Source organism: Balaenoptera physalus (genome assembly GCF_965194825.1).
Source record: "Balaenoptera physalus genome assembly, chromosome: X".
NCBI lineage: Eukaryota > Metazoa > Chordata > Mammalia > Artiodactyla > Balaenopteridae > Balaenoptera > Balaenoptera physalus.
The window spans coordinates 58,567,426-58,587,198 of record NC_138903.1 but is presented as its reverse complement, the minus strand read 5'-3'; the positions used below and the strand labels follow the sequence as shown (position 1 = coordinate 58,587,198).

Sequence of the window (19,773 nt, the reverse complement as noted above, 5' to 3'; positions counted from 1 at the left end):
TTAAAAAAAACTTTCTTCCAGGTTATCCTAGTGTTTTCAATATGCATTTACAGTTAAGCCATGTCTACTTTCAAATAACATTATTCTACTTCATTGGTAGTACAGGAACTTTATAACAGAGTATTTCCAATTTCTCCCTTGAGTCCCTGATAATATTGCTGTCATTCATTTCACTTTTTCATAATCTCTAATCACCAAATACATTGGTGCAATTATTATTTTGGACAAACTCTTATTTGTAAGATCAGTTAAGAATAAGAAAAATATAAGATTTTATTTTACCTTCATTCATTCCTTCTCTAGTGCTCTTCTTTATGTTGGTACACATTTCTGACCTATATCATCTTCTTTCTTAAGAACTGTAACACTTCTTGGACTCAGAGTCTACTGGCAACCGAATCCTTCAGTTTTTGTGTTTTTTTTTGAAATTGTTTAATTTTCCTTCACTTTTGAAGGATAATGTCACTGGATACAGAATTCTAAGTTTGTGATTTTTAAAAATTTCAACCCCTTAAACATTTTACTCTACTCTCCTCTTTTTGCATTTTTTTTAAAAAGAGAAGTCTTATCCTTACTCCTCTTTGAGTAAGGTGTTTTTTTTCTCTTGCTTCTTTCAAGATTTACTCTGTGCCTTTTACTTTCTACACGTTCAATATGCCTGCATGTAGATTTTTTGGTATTTATCCTGCTATTATTCTCTAAGCTTCCTCAATCTGTTGTTTGTATCTGTGTTTAACTTTAGAAGGTTTTCAGTCATCATTACTTTAAATATTTCTTCTGTTTCTCTCCTTCATTTCCTTCTGGCATTCCTAGTATGCATATCTTACACCTTTTATAATTGTCCAACATTTCTTGAATAATCTACTCTATCTTCTTTGTTCCGTTTTGTCTGTCTTTCAGTTTTTGAAATTTCTATTGGCATATATTCAGTTCACTGATTCTTTCCTTAGCCTTGCCCAGTCTGTTGGTGAGCCCATTAAAGGCATTCTTTATTTCTGCTAGTGTTTTTGATTGCTATCATTTCCCTTTGATTATTTCTTCAAATTTTCTTATGTCTGCTTATATTATCCATCTGTTCTTATGTATTGTCCTCTTTTCCATACAGCCTTTAGCTGTAATCCCTGGATGTATGATTTCACCATCCACCCTCTCTGCCTTCTTTGAGTCTGATTCTGAGGCTGGTTCTTCAGACTGTGTTTGTTGGTTTGTTTTGCCTTTTTGCATGCCTCGTAATATTTTGTTGAAAGCTGAACATGATGCCCTGGGTAAAAGGAACTGAGGTAAAAAGGCCGTTATTATGAGGTTTTATGCTTGTCTGACTAGGATTTAGGCTGTGCTTAGTTTGCTATAGCTGTTCTTGTCAGAGGCCAAAATTTCCTCTGGTATCTTTGTTTTTTGTCTTCCCTACTGTCTTTGGATTTCTTTAGAGAGATCTTCTTAAATAAGGTTTGATACTGGTTGCAGCGACAGGCTTCTGCTTCTGGGCTTCTGCTCTGGCAAGCTTATATTCTCCATATTCAACTATCTATCCAATTTTTGAGGCAGTGGTTTTTCCTCTGACTTCAATGCTCTGTTGATTCTAAGAAGAGTTGTTGATTCTCATCTTAGCTTTTCCTTGTATGAGGATGGGCACAATAGTTTCCAGGCTTCTTGCTTGTTAGGCCAGAAACTGGAAATCTTGCATCAGTCACTTTTTCTATCTTGGCTTCATGTTCCCTATCTGTAAAATAAAGGGATAAGATCACTGCTTGGTGGCATAATTCTCCTCCAGCCCTAACATTCTGTTGAATCCATAAGCACTGAATTGCATGAATGACTATGCTGTTATGTGACATTTGTTACCCTTCTTCTACAGGCAGACCTCCAGGTGGACAAGGAGAGACACAGTTTCTTTGAGTCATCCCTTGATTATGTTTATCAAATCCAGGAAGTTCAGGAGTCTAAGAAGTTCAATATTGTGGAGCCAGTAAGTTCTATCTGTTGTTGAATGGTCTAAAAATATTTACCAAATCTCAGGTAAATGTGGAGAACTTTGATTATAAAATTGGAGTCTCCAAGAATATGAAGGATAGTCAATGCTTAGTAATGAATGTCAAAGAAGTAGACACACTGGCTTATGTTATTCTTGCTCTCTCACTAATATTCTCTCTCTCACTCTTCCTTTCCCTCCCCCACACTCCTTCCTCCCCCATTTCTCTCTATAGCTATGATTTTTTCTTTATCTTTCTTTTCCTCCTCTCCTTCTTTCCCTTCCTTGATTTCTCTGTCACCTTTCATTTTACCTTGTTCTCCTCCCTTCCTTCCTCTCATACTTTCATAAGGTTTCTGAATGTACTCATCATATCCCAGACACTGTTGTAGGAACTCATGTTCCTTGCATTCAGTGACTTCCCATTCTACTATTTTTACTTCCATCTTTTGAAAATTTTTCTAATTAAATAACCTTAATTTATTATAAAAGGTGATGGGCTGTGGTTTGACAATTATGTTGAATTTTAACAACTTTCTTTTTTATTATAAAATAATGTAGAAAACAATGTAAAAAACAATTGCAGAAAAGCTATAAAAACTTGTATGTAGAACAAAAAAAATACAACAAATCTCCCATACAGAGATGATCACTGTTAATATTGTGGCATTTTTCCTCCTAAATTCCCTGTGTATCTGTTATAGTCCTTTATCTGTTGTGCATGTGTACTTGTAGATGTGTGTACACTTGTGCATGTGTGTGTACACATATTACACATGAACATGTATATATCTATGTACATGTGTATCTGTGCTCACAGTTGTATATATCTGCATATGTATATGTGCAAACAAGTATTTATTAATTTATCCAATAAGCATTTATTGAGCTTCTGTTATGTGCCAGGCACAGTGCTAAACACTGGGTATCCTATAGTGAAAAAGACAGACTCAGTTTCTGTCTTTATGAAGACTATACTTTCATGGGGTAGACAGAAGGGAAAGAAGGATACACATAAATAAAATAACTATAAGTTGTGATAAGGACTAAAACAAAGAACAAGAACAGACAGCTACTTTAGATCAAGTGGTCAAGGGGCACCTCTGAAAGTGTCATTTAAAATGAGATCTAAAGAAAGAGAAGATGAGGCAATGTGAATAATCGGGAAAGGACATTCCAGGCACAGAAAAACACATGTGTACAGTCCTTAACCCACGCACATATGGTCACCTTATCTTTGATAAAGGAGGCAAGCATATACAGTGGAGAAAAGACAGCCTCTTCAATAAGTGGTGCTGGGAAAACTGGACAGGTACATGTAAAAGTATGAAATTAGAACACTCCCTAACACCATACACAAAAATAAACTCAAAATGGATTAAAGACCTAAATGTAAGGCCAGACACTATAAAACTCTTAGAGGAAAACATAGGCAGAACACTCTATGACATAAATCACAGCAAGATCCTTTTTGACCCAGCTCCTAGAGAAATGGAAATAAAAACAAAAATAAACAAATGGGACCTAATGAAACTTAAAAGCTTTTGAACAGCAAAGGAAACCATAAACAAGACCAAAAGACAACCCTCAGAATGGGAGAAAATATTTGCAAATGAAGCAACTGACAAAGGATTAATCTCCAAAATTTACAAGCAGCTCATGAAGCTGAATAACAAAAAACACAAACAACCCAATCCAGAAATGGGCAGAAGACCTAAATAGACATTTCTCCAAAGAAGATATACAGATTGCCAACAAACACATGAAAGAATGCTCAACATCATTAATCATTAGAGAAATGCAAATTAAAACTAAAATGAGATATCATCTCACACTGGTCAGAATGGCCATCATCAAAAAATCTACAAACAATAAATGCTGGAGAGGGTGTGGAGAAAAGGGAACACTCTTGCACTGTTGATGGGAATGTAAATTGATACAGCCACTATGGAGAACAGTATGGAGATTCCTTAAAAAACTAACAATAGAACTACCATACGACCCAGGAATCCCACTACTGGGCATATACCCTGAGCAAACCATAATTCAAAAAGAGTCATGTACCAAAATGTTCATTGCAGCTCTATTTACAATAGCCAGGACATGGAAAAAACCTAAGTGTCCATCATCAGATGAATGGATAAAGAAGATGTGGCACATATATACAATGGAATATTACTCAGCCATTAAAAGAAACGAAATTGAGTTTTTTGTAGTGAGGTGGATGGAGTTACAGTCTGTCATACAGAGTGAAGTAAGTCAGAAAGAGAAAAACAAATACAGTATGCTAACACATATATATGGAATCTAAGGGAAAAAAAAAAAGGTCATGGAGAACCTAGTGGCAAGATGGGAATGAAGACACAGACCTACTAGAGAATGGACTTGAGGATATGGGGAGGGGGAAGGGTAAGATGTGACAAAGTGAGAGAGTGACATGGACATATATACACTACCAAACGTAAAATAGATAGCTAGTGGGAAGCATCCGCATAGCACAGAGAGATCAGCTCTGTGCTTCGTGACCACCTAGAGGGGTGGGATAGGGAGGGTGGGAGGGAGGGAGATGCAAGAGGGAAGAGATATGGGAACATATGTATATGTATAACTGATTCACTTTGTTATAAAGCAGAAACTAACACACCATTGTAAAGCAATTATACTCCAATAAAGATGTTAAAAAGAAAAGAAAAGAAAAGAAAAGAATGATGTGCTCAAGGAATGAAAAGTTTAGTGCCTTTAGATACTGGTGAGAGAAAAGGAGAGTGGCAGGAAATAATATCTGACAGGAAGGTATAGGATCTGTAAGCATGGTGAAGGGGTTAGATTTTAGTCTAAGTATAGTAGAAAAATCACTGACGGGTATTAAATAGGATATGACGTGCTGATTTTGTTGTGTGGAGAAGGGCTTGGAAAGGCGCAACAGTGGGAGTGAGGAAACCAGTTAGGAGGCTACTGCAGTGGTCTAGGCAAGCAAAGATGTTGCTTTGGGTTCAGATGGTGGTAGTAGAAACAGAAAAGAATGATTGGATTAGAGATATATTTTAGAAACAAAACTGACAGGAATTACTGATTGATTAGGTTGAGATGTGAGTGAAAGAAATCAGAATTCTTTACTTTCTGGCTTGATTGAGTGAGTGGGTGGTGGTGTCATTTCCTGAGATGGGAAAGCTTGGAGAGAAACAGGAAGAATGTCTATATAACTGTGTGTGTGGTACACACACTCATATGCATCTATATATATGTGTACATATGTATTTACATATATATAACTATATATGTATATATACATATACACGTGTATAGTACATAAGTGTGTACATAGTTTTTATATGTTTATGTATATATACATATATATAGTTTGTGTTTATGTACATATATACACACATATTTATGTGTTTGTATGTATATATGTGTGTGCATATTTATATGTACTCACCTGTTTACTTTCTAAAAAGAACAGGGCAGTTTTTACTACTTCCTATTACACTTTACTATTGCCAGCATTGAGCATTGCTTTTAAAATGTTTGTATTTGATAGATGAAAATTGTATTTTCTTTTGTTTTTATTTGTGTATGTTTGATTTTTATTGGGGTTGAACATTTTAAACATTAAAAATATATTTTATTGATCATTTCTGTGTCTTCTTCTGCAATGTCCCAACCCCTCCCTGAAACATTTCTAACTTGAAAATTGGTTTTAAAAAAAAAAGATCCTTGGATCTTTTAGCATTATGGCAGTCTTCATTATGGTCATTTAGCCATTTAAATTTATTGAGTACCTATTCTGTGCCATTCCTGAGGATATAAAGACACAGTCTATCCCACATTATGTCCATACTGTCCACATTATGAATGGTTTTATATGCTATCTGAAAAGGGTATTGATGAATACATTTGGTAATAGTTCTTATTTTGTAGATCTGAGTCCAGTGTTAATGTTTAACCTAATAAAAGAATAGCTATTTGTAGACCTGTTTGTGTTTGTGTTACTGCTTTTAACACTATACTCCACTGTGTGGAGTTTCTTTTTATGCATCTATTTCCTTTATTTGATTAATGAGAAGGTGCTGGTGATAAAGTTATTTTTATACATTTTCCCTAGGTCTTGGCCTTTCTTCATAGCCTCTTCATTTCCAACAGCTTGACCGTGGAGCTCACACAGGATTTCCTCCCATATAAACAGCAACTCCAGCTCAGTTTACAGAATGTGAGTTTACATGTGGGTTTCTTCACCTGTCTCTGCATTCCAATTGGATTTCAGCTCCAATATCTTGACCTTGGAGTTCTAGGTTATTACATCCCAGATAATTTGTCAGGACAGACTGGTATGGATCACAAATGTTTTAGTGTACTAGATTGTTCTTACTCTTCCAGTTTCAGCTCTTCCCTGTGTTTGAGGCTGACTGTTGTTCAAACCCACCCTTCTACCCACTGACGTGTCTATCTATCCAATATTTATTAAATGTTGCTGATTTGCTATATCTCTCCCAGATCAGAACTCACCTATGGGCTTTTTAAAGCACAGGTCTTATGCTACTTCCCTGCTAGTTAGTCAGGACACTCTCTTTGTAGGTTTTATTACTACAAATGCCCATTTTCCCCTCTTTTCCTTTTCTCACTACTTTTCTCATTACATTACTAGAGTTGAATAAATTATTTTTAAAGGTTGTCTCCACCTTCTTTCCCATGCTGTTTCTTATAGATGGGCATAGGCACACCCTTCCCTTCCTTGTCACACATATTATTTTTCTCATTTACTTATTTAACCCACATTTAACAAATACTTAGGGATATAATGAACATATACTCTGTGCTGGGCATTGTAAAATGCACTGGACATACCATAATGAGGCATGTTAGTTTTTGCCTTCAAGGAATATAGAGTCTCTTGGAGCCGAGAGATATAAACAGAGATATATCATGATTACTTATGAAAAGTGCTAAAATACAGTTAAGACCAAAAAAGTTAAAGAAGCACAGAGAGTGGAATAATTGACTGTCTGGTACAGTAAAAGAAGGCATCACTGAGGTAGTGACTTTGGACTTGTTACATTGCATAAAATTTATAGTTGTATTTTTAGATGAAGACACTTGGTAAGTTGCAGTGGAAATAAACTTTACTTGGTTGTTTAGGAGAATCCTGATTTACAGGTATTGTTTTTATTGTTGTTTTTCTTTCTGGGTACTCTCTTTCACCAGAATGTGAGAGCCCCTCTCTTCTGCTGATTTACAAAATATTGCTATAACCAGGAATATTTCGTTGTGTACTTTTAAATATATTACTTCTTAACATTAGCTTTTGCTATTCATGAGCATGAAAACATAGGTTTTCTGTTAACCTATGTTCAAAGGGAGCACCCTGTCATATCCTTTATTCTAATGGCCTGGATTTGATTCAGAGTCAAGTAGGCAGTAGCTTTACTTGAGGCAGAATGTAGAAGTTGCCGTGATAATATTATCTTTGGGAACCTTCTTTATAGCCTCCCTTTTTGTAAGGCAGGGGTCAGTCTGATGCTCAGAATTCTTAGAGCCTTTATTTATTGGAGGCTTTTGTGATTTCCATTAGAAAATGTCTCCCAGATGTGGTTTTATGGGTACATTGGTATTTATGTTTCCCTCTCCCTTTTAGACTTTAGTACTGTTAAACTCCACTAAACTGTTTTCTAATTACTATGCCATTCGACATTTGTTTTTTTACTATGTTGTAGCACATGGTGAAAGCCAAGAAAACTCTGCACTGGGTCTCTGACCAGTGAATGCTTATTCATGATGATGGTGATGATGATAATGATTATGATGATAATGTCTTGACAGACAAGAAATCATTTCTCCAGTACCCGAGAAGAGATGGAAGAACTTAAGAAAAGGATGAAAGAAGCTCCGCAGACATGCAAACTTCCAGGACAGCCAACCATCGAAGGCTATCTCTATACACAAGAGAAATGTGTGTGGGAATACAGGGATAGCTACTCGGTTTCAGTAGGCTGACACCAGCTGCCACTTGGCTTCTCCAAACTCCAGGCACCCATATAGTTCATAGACCCCTGCCAGCTATACCTATTTGGAGAGTAGTGTGGGAATAGAGAAAATGAAAAGGAGGGAGAAATTGGAGGAGGAGGTTAAGGATTTGTCTTACAAAGGCTGTGGGATGATAAGACCTAAGGTTTTCACTGAGATTCAAAATGGGGATTGTTAATTGCTTAATCCTTTCAATGACTCTTTGGGGCTAAAAGGGAGGTAGGGGAAAGGAGACATAAAATAATACTTATTATACCTACTATGTTCCAGGCATGGTGTTACGTGCTTTAAATATACTACTTCATGTAATCTTTGAAACCACCTTATCATACCCATTTTACACATGAAGCCACTGAGGCTTAGAGAGATCACTAGTTGAAAGTCACCCAACTATCATGTAGCAGGGCTAAGTGTAAACTCAGGTTTGTGAAATGCCAAAACCTATGCTCCTACAACTATACCCTATATCTTCCACTGCCTTAGGATCATAAACTTGCCCTTAAAGCACTACACAACCATTGCGATTTCAGTGAGCAACACAGTTGTTCATTGCCAACCAAGGAAAATGGGTTAACTTATCTGGTCACTGAATATTGCAGAGGGTTCAAGCTTTTCTACCTCCTAAATAACATTATGTAAACCTGTATGTGCTATTTGATTTTCCTTTTGAACTATGACCCAATGTCCCCAAAGCCTGTGATTTCATTCCCTGACCAGAATTAGTCTACCTGGTGAGTAGGCAGATGAGACTACCCAGAGGTTACCAGTGGCAAAACCCACTGAAATCCACAAAACATGGTATTTCAGCAGTGATATTATCATGCTTTTCATCCCTTAGAGCAACTCACTTTGATGGTTTTCAAAGATGTGTTCTTCTATTTGTCAGGTTCATCTCTTCAACTCTCCATTGCAGGAACTCTCCGTCCCAGTGGTATTGACATTTCAGGCTGGCTAATTCTTTGTTTCGAGCGGTTATCCTATGCATTATAGGGTGTTTAGAAGCATCTATAGCCTCTCCCCACTTTATTCTAATAGCACTTCCCAGGTGTGATAACCTAAAATGTCTCTAGGCATTGCCAAATGTCCCCTGAGAGGCAAAATTGCCCCTACTTGAGAACCACTGCTATATTATAAGAGAGGCACAGAGTAATGAGTATGTAATCTTGGCTCTAATATTAACTAACTATGTGATCCTTCTATGCCCTAGTTTTCTAATTTGTTAAATGGATATGACATTCCTGTTCAGTTGAATGTACGCTTACTAAGAATCCTTTTTGCCAGACAATATGCAATGCACTGGGGGTACAAAAAATGGATCAAACTTGGTTTTTGCCCTCAAGAAGTTCACAGTCTGATTAAGGCACAAGTATATCAAGAACTATAATGAAATGTGTTGAGCACTGCATTTGGGGCATATATCTAAGGGCTTCACTGAGGAAGTGATATATGAACTGAAACTTGAATTATGACTGGGAGTTTGACAGGTAAAGAAAATGGCAAAGAAAATTCCAGGTGTATACCACTGCATGAATAAAGGCACAGAGGTGTGTGAGGTTATAGTTTGTTTGTAGGGTCTTAGTTTTCCAAGAACAGTCCTGGTTTATACTTGTTGTCCTGATATAATTAGTGATAGTGCCCTATCCACTCTTAAATATGTCTTGAACTTGGTCTATATATTATATTGCCACCTATTTTTTTGGTAACTGAATATAATTCCATGAGACGAGCATAGAGGTGAGGGTGGCAAAAGACAAAGTTGGAAAGGTAAATACGATCACATTATAAAAGGCTTTGTGAGCCAACCTAAGGAGTTTGGAGAGAGTGGGAAAGCCATGGGTGGTTTATAATAAAAAGAATGATATAAATAAACCTATAATCTAAAAAAGTATTTCTCTAGCAAAAGAGTAGAGAATGGGCTAGAAAGGAGTGATCACAGATGGGGGAAACCAAAGAGAAGGCCACTGAAAGAATTAATTGGAGAAATAGTGAATTTTTATTTTGTTTGAAATAGCTCATAAAACATTTTTTTTAAAGTCAGAAATAGGGTCCTGAATGAATTCAGTTCTAAAAGGGGTGAAAGGAGAGACATGTAGGGGATAGAAGGGCAGGTTACAGGGAAGGAGGAGCAGAAGATTACAGATGTTTCCAGATCATACAATAGGATATATAATGGGAGCATTCACAGGGAACATGGCAAGGAGAGTGGTTTGGAGCAAGCCAGAGCAGATGTGGAAAGCAGTTGATGATGATTAGGCTATCCATCTGTGTAGTGGGCAGGTGGTACTGCACGGCTGGAGCTCAGGGGAAAGGTAGCACTAGATCTGGATCATGACCATGAAGAATAATCTGTACACAGCTTCTGTCTTAGGGGTGGACTGACCATGCAGCCAAAATACTTATTCTATCAGCTCACTGTTGCCTATCTTTGTAGGGGCTTTGGGAATATCCTGGGTGAAATACTACTGCCAATATGAGAAAGAGACCAAAACGCTCACCATGACACCTATGGAGCAGAAGCCAGGTGCTAAGCAGCAGGTCAGTTCTTTTATGGGCCACATTTTTTTGAAATGCATCTGTGACTGCATCTCAGAAAAGAGTATATGTTGACTTCGTGTCAAAGAATCAAGTCCACCACTGTCGTGTGAAGCCATGACTTCATATGTTCTCCGTGGCCTAAGTTTGCATTGGGCCAGATACTACTCAGTTGAGTGAAAAATCTCTGTTAATGATTCCAGGCCTTCTGAAAGTGCCTGTACTCTTTTAGATCATTATTACAAGAGTCTATCACATTGTACAAAGAAAATTTGCAAAAAAATATGGATAAATTGGAGGAGAGTATTACTTGCTTTTAAGAAGGCTCTACTATAGGATTCCTTTAAATAGTTAAGAGTTTAAAATACAAAACATTTTCCAAAATTCCGTTTTTAAAGGGGTATTCTGGTGCCTAAAGTTGGAATAATCTATACCCCACATTGTATGTAATGCTCAAATATCTTTAAGCAGTTAATGCCTCCTCTTCTGCCCTCCAAACTTTCCCCTACTCCCCAAAATAGCAAGATGAGTTTAACACACTGAGAAGATAGTTCACTTACCTGGAGGAACCTGATCTTATATATATATGTTATATTATGTTATACATTATATATTATTTTTTATGTATGACCACCCAGCTAAAAAAATTATTCTGTTATCACACTTTTGCCTATCTTTGTAGGGGCTTTGGGAACACATGCACACACACACACACACACACACACGTACACACACCTGAAGGTTTCTTAAGATAAAAGCTGATAGACTGACTATTCATATTCTAAAAGTAGTTCAGTGTGTCCCTTTAACTGTCTCTCAGGCAGGGTCTTAGGGCATAATTTTTAAGGATTTCCCTTATTTACAAATTGTTTATAAAGTGAAAAAAAGGTTTACTTGTTAGCATTGAAAGTTGTGGTGCATGAAGACCCAATTTCGATAGGCAGAAATTTGGAGACTTTTGGGGCCATTTTTTCTCCATTGCTGGTGCTTTCCATGGAAGATCTCTCTTATGTGGCTTGTTCATAGGAAATTAGTGATGATTGAGATTTGGTGGCAGGCTGTTGAAAAACTGCTTTTCTTTTTTGTCACTAACCACAAGTTTTGCCACTCTGCTTTGAATGTGGATTAGACATGGGATGCACCGCTAACAGAGCATACCAAATTGGGTCTCCACAACCCTCATCCATGTTTCTATGTGGGCCAGTTATTCATCCATGAATCCAAAACTCTCCTTAGTTTCCAGTCTGCCAATTGCCAAAGAACCTTTCAATGTGGTTCCAATAAATTGTGCTGTAGCACAGAATTTGTCCCATTTCTGTCAGAACTTAGCTTATGTATCTGACTGGCAAGTGCTTTTAAGTAACACTGTCCTGTAGTCTCTTTCTTTTCTTTTTCTACACACATTACTTTCCGAACTGTGGACTTCAAAGTTCCTTTCTTAGGCAGGTCCTACTGCAAAGCTGAGGCCAGAGGCAGCAGATACCACTTTCATAGCTTCTTAGCAGATGAGAGCAAGCCCTTCTTTTAGTTATTCTTTCCCCCTGCCCTTTTAATTGAGTGGCTACTTGCAAAACTGCAGTAAGTGTCAGCCTAAGCAATTTAAATATGGGACTCTTTATGGAATGGAAAGAGGAACTCGGTTGTCCATTTACAGCAAAGGAGAGGTGGAAGTAGTTACTTTAATTTCCTTAAACTGAATTGGAAATGGTTTCTTCTTATCATTTCTCTCAGTTCCTTTTACTAGTTTGTGTTTTATAAAGGTAAATAATACAAATAAGTGAGACTATAATAATGATAACACCATAAAAGCCACTATTTATTCAGTGTTTGCTGTGCACCAGGCTCTGAGCTAGACATTTGCTGTCATGTGCCTCATTTACTTTCCCAGCAGCACTGTGAAGTATCATTAGCCCAATTTGGAGATGGAAGAATTAGCTCTCTTTCTGACTGTGGTACTTACCAGTGTACTCTAGTAGTTCAGCCTATCAACTTCCTTTTGGGTTGTACTGCTTACTTTACAGAGCACAATCCCAAATACTATTTTATAAGATTCTCATCCCTTCCCTTTCAGGTAGTTGTAAGAGGCAAGAGAGCTACATTTTGAATCACAATAACTAGTTTTACCTATTTATTCATTTACTTTTTCATTCATTCATTCATTCTTCATATCAAATATTTTTCCGTTCCAGTTATACTGAGATATAACTGACATACAGCACTGTATAAGTTTAAGGTGTACAGCATAATGATCTGACTTACATACAATATGAAAGTATTATCACAATAAGTTTAGTGAACACCCATTGTCTTATACAGGTACAAAATTAAAGAAAAAATTTTTTTCTTGTGATGAGTACTCTTAGGATTTACTCTCTTAACAATTTTCATATATAACATACAGAAGTGTTAATTATATTAATCATGTTATACATAACATCCCTAGTATTTATTTATCTTATAACGGGAAATTAGTACCTTTAGATGCCTTCGTCCAATTCCCTATTCCCCCAGCTTCCACCTCTGGTAAGCACAAATCCGATCTCTTTTTTCTATGAGTTACTTTGTTTGTTTGTTTTTCAAGTATAATTGACCTGTAACACTATGTTAGTTCCTGATGAACAACATAGTGATTTGGGATTTCTATGTATTATAAAAGGATCGCCGTGATAAGTCTAGTTATGATCTGTCACCATATAAAGATAGTACATAATTATTGATTATATTCTCCACACTGTACATTTCATATCTGTGATTCATTTATTTTGTAACTGGAAATTTATACCTCTTAATCTTTCTCACCTATTTTTCACATCCCGCCCCCCCTTCCCCTCTGGCAACCACCTGTTTGTTCTCTGTACCTATGACTCTATTTCTGTTTCATTATGTTGGTTCATTTGTTTTGTTTTTTAGATTTAACATATAAGTGAAATCATATGGTATTTGTCTTTCTCTGTCTGACTTGTTTCACTTAACATAATACTCTTGAGGTCCATCCATGTTGACGCAAATGGCAAGATTTCATTCCCTTGTATGGCTGAGTAATATTCCATGGTTTTTATATACCACATGTTTTTTAATCCATTTATCTACTGGTGTGCACTTAGATTGCTTCCATATCTTGGCTATTGTAAGTAATGCTGAACATAGGGGTGCATATATCTTTTCTAATTGGTGTGTTTGTTTTCTTCCGACAAATACCCAGGAGTGGAATTGCTGGATCATATGGAAACTCTATGTTTAAATTTTTGAGGAATCTCCATACTGCTTCCCACAGTCGCTGCACCAATTTACATTCCCACCAAGAGTGTACTAGGGTTTCCTTTTCTCTACATCCTCACCAATATTTGTTATTTGTGGTCTTTTTGGTGATAGCCATTCAGTCAGATGTGAGGTGACATCTCATTGTGGTTTTGATTTGCATTTCCCCAATGATTAGTGATGCTAAGCATCTTTTAATGTTCCTGTTGGCCATTTGTTTGTCTTCTTTCAAAAAATTCAGGCCCTCTGTCTATTCTTTAAATTGTTTTTTTTTAATTTTGAATTTTGAGTTCTCTGTATATTTTGGATATTAACCCTTTATCAGATATATCATTTACAAATATTGTCTCCCATTCAGTAGGTGGCCTTTTCATTTTGTTTATAGTTTTCTTCGCTGTGCAAAAGCTTTTTAGGTTGAGGAAGTCCCATTTGTTTATTTTTGCTGTTGTTGCCGTTGCCTGAGAAGACAGATCCAATAAAATATTGCTAAGCCTGATGTCACAGAGAGAACTACCTATGTTTTCTTCTAGGAGTTTTATGCTTTCAAATCCTACACTTAAGTCTTTAATTCATTGTGAGTTTATTTTTGTATATGATGTGAGAAACTAGTCCAGTTTGATTCTTTTGCATGTAGCTGTCTAGTTTCCCAACATCATTTATTGAAGAGACTGTCTTTTCCCCATTGTATATTCTTGCATCCTTTGTCATAGATTAATGGACTACATAAGTGTGGGTTCATTACTGGTCTCTCTGTTCTGTTGCATTGATTTATGTGTCTGTTTTTGTGCCAGAACCATAATGTTTTGATTACTGTATCTTTGTAGTATAGTTTGAAATCAGGGAGCATGTTAACTTTGGCTTTGTTCATCCTTCTCAAGATTGTTTTGGCTACTCAGGGTCTATGCATTAACATACAGATATTAGAATTACTTGTTCTAGTTCTGTGAAAAATGCCATTGCTAGTTTTCTAGTGATTACATAGAATCTGTAGATTACCTTGGGTAGTACGGTCATTTTAACAATATTAATTCTTCTAATCCACAAGCATGGAGTATCTTTCCATTTGTTTGTATCATCTTCAGTTTCTTTCATTAGCATCTTATAGCTTTCTGAGTACAGGCATTTTACCTCCTTAGATTATTCCTAGGTATTTTATTTTTTATGTGATTATAAATGGGATTATTTTATTAATTTCTCTTTCTGATAGTTTGTTGTCAGTGTGTACAAATGCCACAGATTTCTGTATATTAATTTTGTATCCTGCAACTTTACTGAATTCTTCAATGAGTTCTAATAGTTTTTTGGTAGCATCTTTAGGATTTTGTATATGTGGTATCATGTCATCTGCAAACATTGACACTTTTACTTCTTCCTTTCCAATTAGGGTTTGGTTTATTTTTTTTTTTCTTGTCTGATTGCTGTGGCCTGCAATGCCAATACTATGTTCATTAAAACTGGTAAGAGTGGGTATCCTTGTTTTGTTTCTGGTCATAGAGGAAATGCTTTCAGCTTTGCACCATTGACTATGATGTTAGCTGTGGGCTCATCATATTTGGCCTTTATTATGTTGAGGCATGTTCCCTGTATATCAATTTTGTTAAGAATTTTTTATCATAATGGATGTTGCATTTTGTCAAAAGCTCTTTCTGCATCTCTTGAGATGATCATATGATTTTTTAGTCTTCAGTTTATTAAGTGGTGTATCACATTGATTTGTGGATATTGAACCATCCTTGCATCCCTGGGATAAATCCCAGTTGATTATGGTGTATGATCCTTTTAATGTACTGTTGAATTGGCTTTGCTAAAGTTTTGTTGAGGATTTTTTTCATGTATGTTCATCAGTGATATTGGCCTGTAATTTTCTGTTTTTGTGGTGTCTTTGTCTGATTTTGATATCAATGTGATGCAGGCCTTACAGAATGAATTCAGAAGTGTATTGCCACTGTAATTTTTTGAAATAGTTTGAGAGGAATAGGTGTTAGTCTTCTTTAAATGTTTGGTAGAATTCACCTGTGAAGCCATCTGGTTCTGTATTTTGTGTGTTGGGAGTATTTCTTTTAATTACTCATTCAGTTTCATTACTGATAATTGGTCTGTTTGTATTTTCTATTTCTTCTTGATTCAGTTTTGGAAGATTGTACATTTATTTCTAGGAATTTCTCTTAAGTTGTCCATGTTATTGGTGTTTGATCATAGTAATCGCTTACGATCTTTGGTATTTCTGTGTTGTTGGTTGTAACTTCTTTTTTATTTCTGATTTTATTGATTTGGGCCCTCTCTCTTTTTTCTCGATGACTCTGGGTAAAGATCTATCAATTTTGTTTATGTTTTCAACCAGCTCTTAGTTTAATCTATCTTTTCTATTTTTTGTTTTTTAGTCTCTATTTCATTTATTTCTGCTCTGATCTTATGATTTCTTTTCTTGTAGTGACACTGGCTTTTGTTTGTTCTTCTTCTAGTTACTTTATGTGTAAGGTTACGTTGTTTATTTGAGATTTTTCTTGTTTCCTGAGGTAAACTTGTATTGGTGTAACATTCACTTTTAGAATTGCTTTTGTTGCATTCCACAAATTTTGGATTGTTTTGTTTTCATTTTCATTTGTCTCCAGGTATTTTTGATTTCCTCTTTGATTTCTTCAGTGATCCTTTGGTTGTTTGGTAACACATTGTTTATCCTCTACATATTTATGGGTTTTTTTGCAGTTTTTTTCTTGTAGTTGATTTCTAGTCATAGTGTTGTGGTTAGAAAAGATACTTGATATGATTTCTATCTCCTTAAATTTACTGACACTTGTTTTGCGTCCTAGCTTGTGATCTATCCTGGAGAGTGTTATGTGCACTTGAAAAGAATGTATATTCTGCAGCTAGCTTTTGAATAGAATGTCTTATATATAAAAAGAGGCTCCTCTTTTGGTGGGGCCTACTATTATGGGCACACTGGTGGGCACCCCCCCGCCGTGGTTGGTTGCCAGGCCCTGCCTACTGCTGAAGCTACCACCTGCTGGTGGGCTGGTCTGAGTTCCATTGCAGTTGGCTGTGGGGCCCAGGGAGTCCTGGAACTGGTTATTGCCCCATGGTAGTTTAGGCTGTGTCCTGGTCCTTACCCACTGGTGGGCTTGGCCAAGTCACTGGTTGGCTTCTTGTGAAGCCCAAAGGAAGGGTCCCAGAGCAGGTGTCAAGCTGCTGCTGGGTCAAGCTGGGGTCTGGGGGCTGGTTTCAGCCTGCTGTTTGGTGGGGCTGGATCCTGGGTAAGCTGGTTGTGGGGCACAGTATGTCTCAAAGCTAGTTTCAGCACACTGCTGGGCAGTGTTGGAGCCCAGTGTATCCTGGGGCTGTTGCCTGCCTGCTACAGGGTAAGGCCAGTTCCTGGAGCTTTTTCCCACTTACTGGTGAGCAGGGCTGAGCCCTGTGCTTTCTGTTAGATGGCACTGGGTCCTGGAGTGGCTGGGTAGTCCAGGGGGACCTATTGCTGCTGCTAGCCTGCTGGTGGATGGGGCTGTATCCCTCTGTGGCTGGCTGCTTGGCCTAGCATGTCTTAGGACTTTTGCCAACTAGCTGGTGGGTGGGGCCAGGTCTGACATTAATAAGCTACAAGGGGGACTCCAAAATGGTGCTTTCCAGCACCTGTTTCCTCATGGTAGAATTAGCTCCTCAAAATGGCTTCCACCAGTGTCTGTGTCCCTAGGGTGAGTTCCAGTTGTCTCCTGTCTCTCTGGGTGGGTCTCTAATACCAGCAGGTTGATTTGACCCAGGTGCCTTTCAAATTACTGCTTTTGTCCTAGTTCTCAGAGCATGTGAGATTTTGTGTGCACCCTTTAAAAATAGAGTGTCTATTTCCTACAGCCCTCTGGCCCTCCTGAAAGGAAGCCCTGGCTTTCAAAGCCAGATGTTCTGAGGCCTTGTCTTCCTGGGTCAGGACCCCTTGACTAGGAATCCCATATGGGGGTCAGTTTATCCCTTGCCCCTTAGGGATAAACTCTGCAATTGTAATTATCTTCCTGTTTGTGGATCATGTACCCAGGGTTGTGCGCCTTGACTATACCATGCCTGTGCCCCTCCTACCTGTCTAGTTGTGGTTCCTTCCTTATACCTTTAGCTGTAGAGGATCTTTTCTGCTAGCCTTCAGGTGATTCTCATCATTGATCATCACTCCATAAATAGTTGTAATATTGGTGTGCCCATGGGAGGAAGTGAGCTAAGGGTTGTCCTACTCCACCTCTTGGACACTCTTGTCTCAAGAACTAGTCTTAAATCCTAGTTCTGTGGCCTAGTAAACTGTGATCTTGAGTAAATTACTTAATGTTGCTCAGTATCATTTTTCTCAGAAAAAAATGGCAAGGATGATAATATAGTTTATATTTATTGAGCACTAACTCTTTACTAGGTACTAGAGATATAAAGATAAATAAGACACTGCCCACATCCTTGAGGAGATCTGTCAAGTGGGGAAATCAGACATGAAAAAAAGAAGCTTTAATACAATGCAGAAAACACATAGCAGACAGTATATTGTGTTCGGGAAGGATTTTTCAGGAAATGAAAGCTGAACTACAAGTTGCAGAACAAGTTAAGAGTTTAGCCAGTCAAAGAATATAGATAAAGTCACTTTGGGTGGAGGAAACAGTATATGCAAAGTTGGAGTTATGAAAGAGCATGATACATGTGTGAAATAAGAGTACTTTTGCACTGATGGGACATAAACTAGATGACGGTAGCTGGAGGTGAACCTGGAGTGGTGTTGTCCCCCAAGCTTTGACATCACCTCACCAAATCTGAAGGAGTTGAGAGTTTAAAGAGGGAGGGTGAGTACATGATACTGTTAATTACTCTCATCTTGCAAGGCTAACAATGCTTGATATCCTAAGTGTTGGGGTTGGGAAGGCAGATTGAAAGGTGAATATAGAGTTTTGTTTCTATAGTGCAGGATCAGGTAAAAGGATAGACCTGCAAAGGGCTTGAGTGTGACAATGAGAGGGAAGTACTGGATGATCAGCTGTATGGACCATTTTGGATGGTATAGTGCTTAGGCACAAACCTGGCACTTGGGCAGTATTTCTGAATTCGAGACAGCAAGGAGGATAGTATTATTCCTATTTAATAGGTTGTGAAGTTTATATTCAGAAAGGAAGAATATTTACCCTGGGCCACATAGCTAGTAAATGGCATAACTGAGACAAGACCCAAGGTTTTAAACTTCTTAGTTTATTACTATTTCTGCTATACCGACTTGGGTGACTTTGGGTAAGCCATTTTACCTCTCTGAGGTTCACTTCCCTCTGAGTGTTGTTATGAAGAAAAGTGGTTTAAAAATACCTAGCATAATATGTGGCACATAGTAGGTGATCAATAAACATTACTTCTCTTTCCTATACCCCACTGTCTCTGTTGAGATAATAGAGGGGAACTGAACTATGTTGGGATTTGGGGAATTTTAATCTGTGGACACAGTGGATTTCTATGGCCTTGTTATGTGCCCACAAGACAGGTGGGCCACATTATCCTGCACATATGAAATACCAAATGCCACCTTGACCATTACACAAATATGCCTATTTTCCCTACTCCTGCCCTATCTTTGGAGATATTGCTTTTGTAATTCCCATCATCTTAAAGACTCTGGAAGTGGGGAACCAAAAATGTTTTTCTTCCCCTCTTCTATCTGCCACTGTAATGGAAGGAAGATTGCAGAAAGCCACTTACCCATTGCAACCTCCCTACCTAGAAGCCTCACGAAATTTTATTTTGTACACTTAATGGCATTTGGGCAGCCCATTTCTCCTAAATTCCCCTTTACATGTTGTATAATGAGTTTCCTATTTAATATATCATGCTTGGAAAAGAGCAATGTCTTATCCTGAGCATTTTCTCCTGAACTCAGCCATTGATTTTTGGAGCAGAGAGAAACCATCTGCCACCTTGCTGCAACTACCATTTGAGGGGACAAGGTTCTCAGTGAGGCTAAACATTGTTCCCGCTGCCCTGAGAGATGC

The 19,773-nt window shown here is 37.5% G+C and overlaps 1 protein-coding gene across 7 annotated transcripts in view; it reads left to right on the top strand.

Moving 5' to 3' along the window:
* OPHN1 (oligophrenin 1) overlaps positions 1 to 19,773 on the top strand; it is a 630,165-nt gene that overhangs the window by 357,319 nt on the left and 253,073 nt on the right. For all 7 annotated transcript variants that reach the window (XM_082444939.1, XM_082444938.1, XM_082444940.1 and 4 more), the window contains 4 exons: positions 1,856 to 1,966; positions 6,075 to 6,179; positions 7,787 to 7,916; positions 10,422 to 10,525. In XM_082444939.1, the coding sequence (XP_082301065.1) occupies positions 1,856 to 1,966; positions 6,075 to 6,179; positions 7,787 to 7,916; positions 10,422 to 10,525 (450 nt within the window). The remainder of the gene's footprint in view (positions 1 to 1,855; positions 1,967 to 6,074; positions 6,180 to 7,786; positions 7,917 to 10,421; positions 10,526 to 19,773) is intronic.